Consider the following 11,865-nt stretch of genomic DNA (forward strand, 5'->3'; position numbering starts at 1 on the left):
TTACTTAATAGTAATAATGTTATATAAACATTTTTTTTTGTGTATCGTAACTGAAAATCATAATATCATCATTATTACCACATAAAATTTGAATAAGCAATTTCAATAGGAATTCTAAAATATGATTCCCATATCATAATCAAGATTATTATGGCAAATCAAAACAAATGCAATATCTAATTGCCACAAAACAATGCCTTTTCCAAAACCATGATACAAAATCACATTTCTTAGCATTTAATTGAAGGTCAAATTTTTTTGTTTTCAATGTGAGAATAGTCATTGAAACAATTTGGTTGCACAAGGCACATCATTGCTAGCTATATGAACTCAATATTAAAGGTAATATAAGGAAGATCACTACAAGATGACAATCATCTTTAAAAACCATCAATGATGATAATAATCACTGTAACATGTTAATGGTAATCAAGAAGCACAAAATCTGCTATGGTAAGCATAACCTTTCCTTAAACATTAGATGCCAAATGTAAAGATTACCAGATATTAATACCTAAGTAGTGATAATTACCTAAAACCTTGATATTATAAAACAGGTTAAAAAAAAATATGATGTTCAAAATTATAATCTTGATAAGGCCAGAATGCAAAATCATAACATCTCTGAAACTCATATTAATGGTAATAAACAATATATAATTACCATAAACAACAGCTACCAAAATTAGTGCCAAATCAACCACTAATTACGTAATAGGCAAATCAATATTATTTAGCCTTAATAATCAAAGCAACCAGCAAGAGGCAATAAAAAAAAATCATACCTCAATTGGCTCCCCATGAATTTGAAAGAATCACGCAACATATGACTTGCTTACGGTATTAGCCACAGAGAGCATATTGTTAACCATATGGGTCGCGATTTGAGAGATCGCAAACTGATGGGGACCGGGGAATTGATGATTGCGATGATGTGGTTGGATGTTGGCAACGCCTATTGACTGTCTCGGACCTCCATCGCCAGCCTGAAGCCGGCGAATCGCCGAGGGTGACAAAGTGACGCCCCTACGACGCAAATCATACAGGATTTCAAGGACACGATCTAACGCTCGATCCACCGAACCTGGAGGCGGCTGACCCACCTCTATAACCGCCTCAATGAGGCGGAGAGGATAGCTGGAGCAGATCGTCGATTCGAAGACCGCTGACACCGGAAAATGCGTTGCAAGGTTTCGGCCAAACGTTGTTTTCCATGGGGGAGAGGCCAGAGAATTTTGGTTAGAGCAAAGCGCTGATAACGTGTTGTATAATCATAGAAGTTAGAAGAACAAGAAGAAGGAATACACAAAAATGGAGAGGGAAGAAGTGTCATCTTATTCATCTCTTCTACTTGATACAAAGTATGTCCATCAATATATAATACAAAAGATATAAATATACATAATGAGCAATCAAAGCTTCCGTTACGTCCGTTACAAATGATGTCCACTAAATATGTTTTATAACATGTTTGATATATTATGATCTTTTTTAGTGTGTATGACTTGAGTCCACGTTATCATATGAATCCCAGCCCATGATGTAACCATTGTAAAAAAAAAAATAAAAAATGCCTAGCATATACGGAGTATTATATAAAACAAAAATCTTTATATATATATATATATATATATATATATATATATATATATAGAGGGTGCGGATCCCATGAGACCCCCTTATAAAATGAGATGGTGAGATGACATCCCATCCATTTGTTAAATTGAAATGGATGGATGAGATTAATGAGGAATTTAATGCTAAATAAGTTTATTTTTTAAATAGGGGGTGTAAAAGTAATTGTATGCATGTGGTATTTTTGGTTATAAATAGATTGGAATCTTTGCCATAATCAAAGATTACAAATATTATGGAAATAAACAGTATACAAATATACTCCACATTTATAATATTACTGCCGTTATGTTCTGATATTTGATTGTAAGTAGGGTGCAGAGGTTGAAGATGGATGACAACACAGGTATGAGACTTGTTATCGTTAATAATTCTTGAATCATTATTCGTAGGTCTGTGCTTGCGTGATAATAGGTCTGTGCGTCGAATAAGTTATTGTTTGGCTGGCTATGCGTGCGTGATAAAAGGTATGTGCGTCGAATATGTTTACAGTAGTGGTGTTGAATTGTTTGGCTGCCTGTAATGACTTAATAAGCTAGGGGATGAAGAAACATGTGGGATATTTATATGATGTTTTCTGTTGGTGTTGTCCTGCGTGCAATACAAGGGTTTTGATGCGATGTGACATTCATCAAGGGTTCGGAAATTATTTTTATAATAATGGATGTGCGTTAAATCCCTTGTGTGCTCATTTTGTCTGAATTAGACGGTATGTGTGTTATTTAGTTAGTGTATTAACCGGTTTGTGCGTTCTTTTAATGCGGAGTGTGCACCATAAGCAATAGAATTATAATGGGTGTGCCTGAAATGAAGTAGTTTGTCCCTAAAATAAGTATTATAATGGGTGTGCGTGAAAGGAATGTTGTATATTAATTTGGAATGAATAAGACGGTATAGCTGTTATTTGGTTAGTGAATGGAATGGGGTGTGTGCGTTTTTTAACGACGGAGTGTGCATCTTTGGGAATAGTAATATGGTGTGTGCATTTTTTAATGACGGAGTGTGCATCCTTGGGAATAATAAGGGCCAACTACGCACGAACCAGTGCCAACAAACCCTGATTACAAATATTTACATTTCTAGAGTTATAAAATGCACAACATCGGATACGTGACATAAAATAACAATGGCCAATAGTAAAAAAGGAAATTACTAAAACAAACACATGCAAAGAAATGCAAGAACCACCCCCTCCCTCCCCAAAAGCAGTATTACAGCAACATGCACACGTCAATATCCCCCACGCACATATTATTGTGTGATATGACTTTGACCCAACACAGACCATGATGGCACGCACAAACCTAATACACAGAAAAATGCACCCACTAACTACCAACTATGCACAAACCAGTGTCAACACACCCCCCGACTATTCACAAACCAGTCTCTTTTGACAAGCATTGAACCGCCTCATCGTTGCAACCAAGTGCTTGGGAGAAGCACGAATCTTCAAAAGCGGAAATAGTATCAAGTCGTTCGCATCTAACCCATCATCCTCCTCGTCAGAATTCGTGTCCGGTGGCGGAACAGGGGGTGCTTCAACATCCTCGGAGGGCATCACATGTACAGCCTCTACCGCATCTACCGTCTCTGCAGCCGTGACACCTAGACATACCAAAAAAAAAAAAAAAATCACTATGAGCAACAAAAGTTACCACATAACAGATAAAAACATAACCAAACTCCTGAGCACCCACTTTTCCCCTCTAACGCACAGACCAGAATCAGGATCCCAGGAGCCCAATATTACGCACTAGCTTATAACTTAAAACACACCAACCAATTAGCAATTACAGTATTACACACAAACGTCACTCCAAGAACGCATACACTAATTGCCAGTAAAATACGAGGAACAATATTATAATAAATGAGAACATGACAAGCCAATCACGATTAAAGGTACCTTACATACCAAAAAAAAAAAAAACAAACAAACAAAAAACAAAATATATTCCGGATACTTAAAACAAAACCAACATTAATGAACCCAAACTTCAAATATGTCCTACAAAGCACACACACATCCACACAGCACCGTACACCCGCATATTCGGATCCTAAAAATATAACATTACGCACAAGCCTAAACCGTAGAACGCATCAACGAATTACTAATTACAATATTACGCACAAACCCCATACTAATAACGCACACAATAATTACTACTCTCATATGCTACACAATATTTAATGTGGAATAAACAGATGTAAATCACTAAAAGCTAAGGTGGATTAGATGAATGGGATACGAATTTGATGAGAATATTAAGTTTATAAAAACAAAATAAAATATAATATATGAATTCAAGAATTCGAAAAAATAACACCAATCTTACAAATACCTCAATAAAATAAATACAATTATCCAATCACCCATTTTATTAACACTTGTGATTTGTTTAGAGACTTAACGCTCAAGCCTAAAACGTAGAACGCTTGAACGAATTACTAATTACAATGTTACGCACAAGCTGAAAATGTAGAACGCACCAACCAATTAGTAATCAAAGTATTACGCACAAACGTCGCACAATGAACGCACATACTGCAAAGACCAAAGACTTTAAGGGAGAAAGCACATCATCTAAGTGGAGATGCATATGCTGGTATTAAGAGTATGGAAAAAGCACTCTCTGATACACGATCAAACCCCCACCTCCACTAAAAACAAAGAAAACCCTATTAAAACTCTAACTAACAAACCTACACACCACACACCCCCTCCTCTGCTGCAAAATCAAACCAGAACCCCATCCCCCCTCCCCCACGCCGCCACTCATAACCCAAAAAAAAAAGGAAAAAAAAAACAGTAATAAACCCAAACACACAAAAAATTAACCAAAAAACACAACCAATAACGAGAAAAAGGAAAAACCGAGAAGAATCATACCTTGCACATGGACGGTGACAGATTACTTTTAACGTTTGGATCTTTGAGTCGTAGAATCGCGAGCAACTGTGAAATTCGATGTCAGCGTGAAGAGCGCCGGTGGAGAAAATTGACAGAGGGGGAAGTGAATCGATAGGGGTGATGTGAAGAGACACTGGTTCGAATTCTAAAACTTGAAGTTTATTTGATACCAAAAATAACGCTGCCTCTACTACACACGCGCGCTATAATTAAGGGATCAGAATTAATAACACAAGCAAAAGACCACAATGACCCTAACTCCTTTACAAACCATCAGCACATGGGATCCAAAATCAAAAGATCAAAACCGTTAAAAAATAAAAATAAACGAACCAGATTACATCTTACCGTCTCATCAAAATATGAGTCTCATTGGATCCAATATCTATATCTATATATATATATATATATATATATATATATATATATATATATATATATATATATATATATATATATATATATATATATTTATTTATTTATTTATTATTATTTTTTTTTTTGCAAATTCATAACATTCTATCACCTAGTTGATCGAATTATCTCGTTGTAACCTGATTAATTTATAAGTTTTTTGTATCTCACAAGTTTTACTATAAGACCCAAATTGCACATACAAAATGATTTAAAACTTGTTGAAAGTGTATTTGATACACAAAATTATTGAATCTTGTTTTTCCTTGACTTTTTTTACACCAAAAACCAATATTTTCTAACACCACGGACTATTGTAATTCCATATTTAGATATGTGCACTCTGAGATGTTTGGAGAATCGCTTGAATTAACTAGCATTTCATCATAATGATTTCTTATTGCTTGAAAGTTGAATTCATGTAGATCGGATTTGTACTCAAGAATATCATCATGGTCTTCAAGCATTCTGACTACTTCAGACATGGATGGCCTTAGGACTGGTGAAGGATTAGTACAAAGCAGAGCCACTCTGGTCATTCTGAGTGCTTCTTCTTTGTCAAAATCAGAACCCAATTTTGGATCAATTAGCTCCATTAGGTTCCCCTTTTTCTGAAGATCAAGTGCCTGAAAATTGTGCAATAAATACAACAAAACATAGTAGAATATAAGAACATGCCACTTAGTTTGTAAGGTCTACAATCAATGAATTGGGTTTTGTAGTACTGATATCTCACCCAATCAAGGATGCAAATAAATTTCTCATCAGGACGATACTTCATGTTGCTCTTCCCTGCAACAATTTCTAGTGCCACTACACCGAAACTATAGACATCTGCTTTGTATGTTAAGTAGTCCCACATTGCATATTCAGGAGCCATGTATCCTCTATAGATAAGTAAAGAGTAATAGTTCATTTACTTGAAAGATATTCAACGTAGAGAAGTGTATAATGAAGTCAGAAGATCCAAAATTTGTTAGATTGAAGTAATCAATTCAAAAACTTTTGCAATGCATCAGAACATCAATAAACTTTTTAAAAATAAAGTTGTTTATGCAGCCTACAGTTACTTTCAACTATATGAAGAATTTGGAAATGCAAAATAAGGAAACTATACAAGATAACACTTACATTGTCCCTGCAACTCTTGTGCTAATATGTGTATTCCCATCATCGTTAAGTTTAGCAAGGCCAAAATCAGAAATTTTTGGATTGAGTTCTTTGTCAAGAAGCACATTGGTGGCTTTTATGTCTCTATGAACAATCTTTATTGCTGATTCTTCATGCAAAAAAGCTAAACCTTTTGCAATACCGAGACAGATTCTTTGTCGGAAAGGCCAGCATATTTTCATCAGTTGACACTCTTCTAAACCTATAATTAACTGTTAACTCAAAACACTTATCCTTATCTCAATAAAATAAACTAAACCCTCTCTACTCTAGTAGCATATCTTACATGCATATACATATAAAGAAAATAATTGTTTTTATTATGAGTAGCTGAATTACGATTTCAATTTTACCAAAAAGAGCATGAGCAAGGCTATTGTTTTCCATGTACTCGTACACCAGCAGCAATTGCTTTCCCTCAACACAACACCCATAAAGTTTCACAAGATTAGGATGTTGCAAACAAGAAATCATGCCTATTTCATTCAAAAATTCGCGATTTCCTTGACTTGATTTGGATGAGAGTTGTTTTACAGCAATAACTGTACCATCCAATAATGTACCCTATAGAATAGGAAAAATCCAAGGTTATTAACACAAGCATCTAAATAAGTCCAAAAGCAAAAATGTCAATGCATGAATAAACAAATATTATGGATAATCATATTTCACTATACCTTGTAGACAGGCCCAAAGCCACCTTCCCCAATCTTATTTGAAGCATCAAAATTGTTTGTAGCGACTCTAATTTGTGTGAAGGAAAACAGTCCTATTCGTAGATCAAAATTTCGTAGTTCTGTACAAGAGCAACTACTTTAAGGAAATTTCTACTTCTAGAAAGAATGAGTTTTGGGATTGAATCTGCAAGTCCATACGTCCAAGTGTCTTATACAAAATTAGAAAGTAATTACAAATAAATGCATATATTACCCTTTCGAGGTGAGGTCTTCTTTCTTATGGAGATCTTCCACCAAGCAAAGCATAGAATTGTGAAAGTAAGAAACAAAGAAGACGTTACTGCACCAACTATGATTAAAGTCTTTCGCTTTTTGGGAGGTTTAAAATCTACAGAATTGGCTACAAAGTAACAAAAATATTTAAAAAAATCTAAATATATAAATATGTGCTATTAATTAAAAATATGGAAGCCATAACTAAATTTACCAAATTCCACAGAAATGGCAGATATTAAAGGTCCATATGTTCCTCGATGTGGGGCTGCTCTTGTTCCTTTCCCAGCATATACAAAGCGCACCTCTAAAGTTTTATCTCTGACAATTGTTTGAAATTCTTTAACCAAGGCTTTATCAACTCCTTGCGCTTCAGTTTTAATTTCAAAATCCTTTAGTTTCATTTCACCCTGTAGTAAATAAAATCACTATAGTCAAACAAATGCACAACATTTAACAAGTGAAGTCCTCAGTTTATATGGTAATTTCTCAGTCTAGCTACCTGCATATAAACATCGAATATGCGTCTTCCAAGACTTTGAAAAGATCTATTATCTCTGATAACTATTTCAGCAAAATGAAGTTTCACCGTATAGTTTCCATTTGCTAAGCATCGCCCATAATAAGTTAGAGATAAAGGAGACAAGCGAGCTGTGTTGTAGATTTCAGGAACGTCAGATATATTACTTGTTGCTGTATAGTCATCTAGTGTTCTATTTCTATCCCAGAAGACCCCTGTACTACTGGTTGCCCAATTCTCTTTAGTGGCCTTGGGAACAAATTTTGCGAAGCCTGTAGAATCTTCATCTGCTTCATATGTAGTGTCACCAATCAAAACAATGCCCCCACCACAATTGATGTGAAATGAATACCAATCTGCAGAAAAATGGAAAAATAAAATTAACTATATTAATGATTCTGATTGCTTATCAACAATATTTATTGGCGTGGTGCAAGTATTATGATATGATGTCCAATGCTTACCCTTTGTACATTGTTGTAAACACTTTGCAGCATCTCTATACAAAGCCAAAATGGGAGCTCAAGTAAAAAACTCAGACAATACTTTCAAAAAAAAAAAATTTCAGACAATAGATTATATGCTTTGTCAAAAGATGTTAAAACTTACGAATTGCTTTCTCCTTTCTTATAGCTTTTGAACAAATTTCTGATAGAACAATGAGAAAGTCAGCTAAAACAATCCATGCCTAAAGGAACACTTGAAAGAGTAGAGGTATAAAATGGACAGAATCTTACAAGTTTTCCCGACAATTTGTTGGCACTGAGCTCTCATCAAAATTATTGTAGGAAAGATCTATGTCACTGTTAACGAACTTTTAGAATCTGTTAGTACATTTTATGACAAAGAATAGTTGAAAACTCATATAACCAATCATCTAATGTATAAGACAAAATTAAACTTACTGTTTGGAATTTTGACTAAGAAACCACTGAGGAATCGGTCCTCTAAATGAGTTATTGGTGAGATACCTTGAACGACAACCACATGAGTATTAGAAACTAACATAACTAGAATGTTGTTTAATTAGCTTTCTGTTAGAACAATATGACCAAATAGAATGGTGTTTCTTAATTATACATAATTGTTAACATCAAAATTAATTTGTTACTCACATGAATTGCACGTTATCAAGACCTTGAAGACCATCAATCCCTCCTTCTAAATTATTGAAACTCAAATCTCTGCCAACTCAATACGACAACAAAATAGTCAAGCAGAGAAGTATATATATCAACTTAAAGATTAACTTGCAAGCTTGTCATATAAGTTTCAGAAATTACAGATATTTCAAGCTTTCCATATAACCTATGTTAGGTATCTTCCCATTAATATTACACCTCCTCAACATCCTGCACCCAAGATGATTTTTTTGCATAAATAACTTCACTTCATAGAGGATTTATCAAACTTACTTAAGATCATAATTTTGGGAAGAAAATGCATTACTCACAAATTTGTCATGTTTGTCATGCCGTTTAATGTAGGAAAACGGGAGACGCCTCCATTAAGGTCACTGATTCTACTGCAGATTTATATATGTTGTTCACAATTACATTTTAGTTTGTTGATCTTAACCATACAAAATTCTGCTATAATCAAAACGTGATTATTAATTAAATCCTCAAAGGAAATCTAAACTCACAGTTCTGTCAAGCTTGTCAGTACGGAAACATTTTCAGGTATAGGTCCTTCAAAACCACTTGCTTGAACCTCTCTGCGAATCATATATTATGCTTGTCAATTGTCATTAAAAAATGATATCATCCAGAAATTTCAATTTTGAAGTGATAGATTTGAATGCTTACAGTTGTTGAAGGTTTTTGAAAGTTTGAAAGCTAGGCAGTTCCCCAGTGAAGTTATTACTGCTCAGTCTGCTGCATTGATTTCCGCAAGAAGAAATGACGAATTAATTAAGGATCAGAGTTGCATAAATTAGGAATATGCATCATGCATGCACTTACAGCTTTGTCAAATTTGTGAGAGCATTAAGTTCTTTTGGCAATTCACCCGTGAGATAATTAGCATTAAGAATGCTACAGAGAGCAAAAATAGAGAAAGCGTCAAACAAGTGATAGCAAAAATTTAATTAATATTTAGAGATAAGAGAAGGGTTCTTACAGATTCTGTAAGTTGGAAAGTTTCCCAAGCTCTGGTGGAACGGTTCCATTGAACATATTGCTCTCCAAGTCTCTGGAAATTCATTTGTTTTTGGACAAACCCAACATTTAGTTCCTCGGAAAAAAGTTAAACAAAGTTATACACTTATACATGTGAGAGGAGAAAGGGAACATACAAAAATACAAGAGTGGATATATTTCCCAAGTATTTTGGAATTGGCCCGGACAATCGATTCACCCTAACAGAGCTGCAAACTTTCACTTCTTTAGCAGATGGCCTACACTTGTATATATAGCTTAGGTTATAATACACAATACAACTTACATATATTCCAATTTGGTAGAAGCCCATTCAGGGGGAATTGTACCACTTAAATAGTTGCGGGTGAGATCACTGCATCATATTATTAATCAACCAAACAATATATACAACAGATTATTAATTGCATAAACATAGAAAGTGTGTGTTGTTACATTGTCTTGAGAAAGGGTAACTTCACCAAGGAAGGAGGAAGGACACCTTGCAGATCCTGTCCACTTAAAACTCTGTTTACAGACCAAAAAAAAAAAAAAAGAACAAGAAGAAGGCTATTACCTGATATAATACTGTACCCACTTAATATAAATTGCAATTAATGTGCGAAAAATAAAAAAAATAAAAAAAAAAAGCAGCAAAGACACTTGAAGTAAGATGTAAGATGATGAGAGAGTTGGATAGAAGGAAGATCTTAATTAATTACATGCTTTGCACATGGCAAACACCACCAGCGAAACTACAATCGCAAGTGAGGGAATTATTGTACAGAGGCATATCATTCCTTTGTGGTGTCATCCAGTTTGAGTTGTTGTCACAAGGATTTACACTAAAATTCCAATCCTTCTTGACCAGTTGTTTAGCTATTTCCCCAAGTGCATCGACTGCCATATACATACATGAAACAAAATTAAGCACTTTTAATTTTGGTGTTAATAAATATGTAATTTGCATAAGTAATGACGACAGAGTGAGTATTAGAGAAAATTATATTGATGATCAACAAGAAAACAACTAACAGACAAGAGAACTGAGGGGGCTTACATTCATCTTGAGGAAGATGCCCAGTCTGTGCTTCAACAAATCTTGCATTGAAGGAGAGTAGTATAATTGGTATGAGGATTATGAACATGGCCGCTGACATGGCTGAGTTCTAGCTGGGGAAGATAAGCTGCAATTAGTGTGTTATATAATACATTTGATGTGCATAATAAATAAAGATAGAATAACGATTGAAATTAAAGAATTGAAGAAAACAGCACTTGACCATGAGTCAATGAGGCCTGTGCAAGTGGACTCATAAATATATATGGCCTTATTGTTTGGTTTAGAATATAAGTTTTGACTTTAGAGCAAGATACACTCTTAAACCTGGCGCAGAATTATTTTTAATATACTTAGCAAATGTTTAATAACATAGTTAGCTTATCAAATAATTTTGACTTGTTTAATCATCATTATGTATTTGACTTAGTTAAACAGTTGAATGAGTGTTTGATTAATTAGTATTTTGTAACAGTTTATTTTTTCAAAACGTTAAAACTCAAAACAACTTTAAAAAAAAAAAAATCATTTTGGTGGTTAGACTGTCTACTATTCTTGCAAGGCTTGTTGGTCCATATCAGGCTGGGTTTGTCAAAGGTAGAAGCATAATAGATAATATCCTCCTTGCCCAAGAACTTTGTCACGGGCAGTGGCGGATCCAGAAAATAATGTGAGTGGGGGCGTATTTAACTCCAGATCTCACTTCTAAGAAAAAATTGCATCTTTCACAATTCTGTCTGAATATTTCGTCACAACTTTAGAATTGTCAATGATAAAACATCAAACATCTATAATATGGTCCAAATACATTATAAATTATAATACAATATTTATGATAGACTACAAGATAGTCAATGACCTAGCCAAAACTATACTTGTTGACTACATTAAGTAAATGATTCACAAAAAAAGTAGACTTAAAAAATATTTAATTTATTGAATGGTAAGAAGAGCTAAAATAAAGAAAAGAAGCTAAAATATACATGCAAAAAAATTAGAATTAAAAAGAATACATTTAATTTATTGAAGAGTGGAAAGAGTTAGAATAAAGATAAGAAGCT

General features: G+C 34.1%; 1 protein-coding gene across 1 annotated transcript; it reads right to left on the reverse strand.

The window, feature by feature from the left end:
- Window positions 1–5,091: 5,091 nt before the first annotated feature.
- On the reverse strand, window positions 5,092–10,959 carry LOC109192304 (probable leucine-rich repeat receptor-like serine/threonine-protein kinase At3g14840). The gene is made up of 24 exons (XM_019342878.1): window positions 10,805–10,959; window positions 10,467–10,644; window positions 10,201–10,272; window positions 10,052–10,120; window positions 9,903–9,974; window positions 9,728–9,799; window positions 9,571–9,642; window positions 9,415–9,483; window positions 9,252–9,323; window positions 9,060–9,131; window positions 8,890–8,958; window positions 8,722–8,790; window positions 8,512–8,577; window positions 8,344–8,409; window positions 8,216–8,254; window positions 8,071–8,105; window positions 7,589–7,962; window positions 7,301–7,496; window positions 7,067–7,213; window positions 6,814–6,932; window positions 6,490–6,700; window positions 6,098–6,338; window positions 5,703–5,853; window positions 5,092–5,592 (listed from the first exon to the last, which is right to left on the reverse strand). The coding sequence occupies exons 1-24, from the start codon at window positions 10,902–10,904 to the stop codon at window positions 5,278–5,280; spliced, it is 2,946 nt and encodes a 981-aa protein (XP_019198423.1). The 5' UTR covers window positions 10,905–10,959; the 3' UTR covers window positions 5,092–5,277.
- Between the last annotated feature and the right edge of the window lie 906 nt (window positions 10,960–11,865).

The sequence above is a fragment of the Ipomoea nil genome, unplaced genomic scaffold, assembly GCF_001879475.1.
Source record: "Ipomoea nil cultivar Tokyo-kokei standard unplaced genomic scaffold, Asagao_1.1 scaffold0211, whole genome shotgun sequence".
NCBI classification, from domain to species: Eukaryota; Viridiplantae; Streptophyta; class Magnoliopsida; order Solanales; family Convolvulaceae; genus Ipomoea; species Ipomoea nil.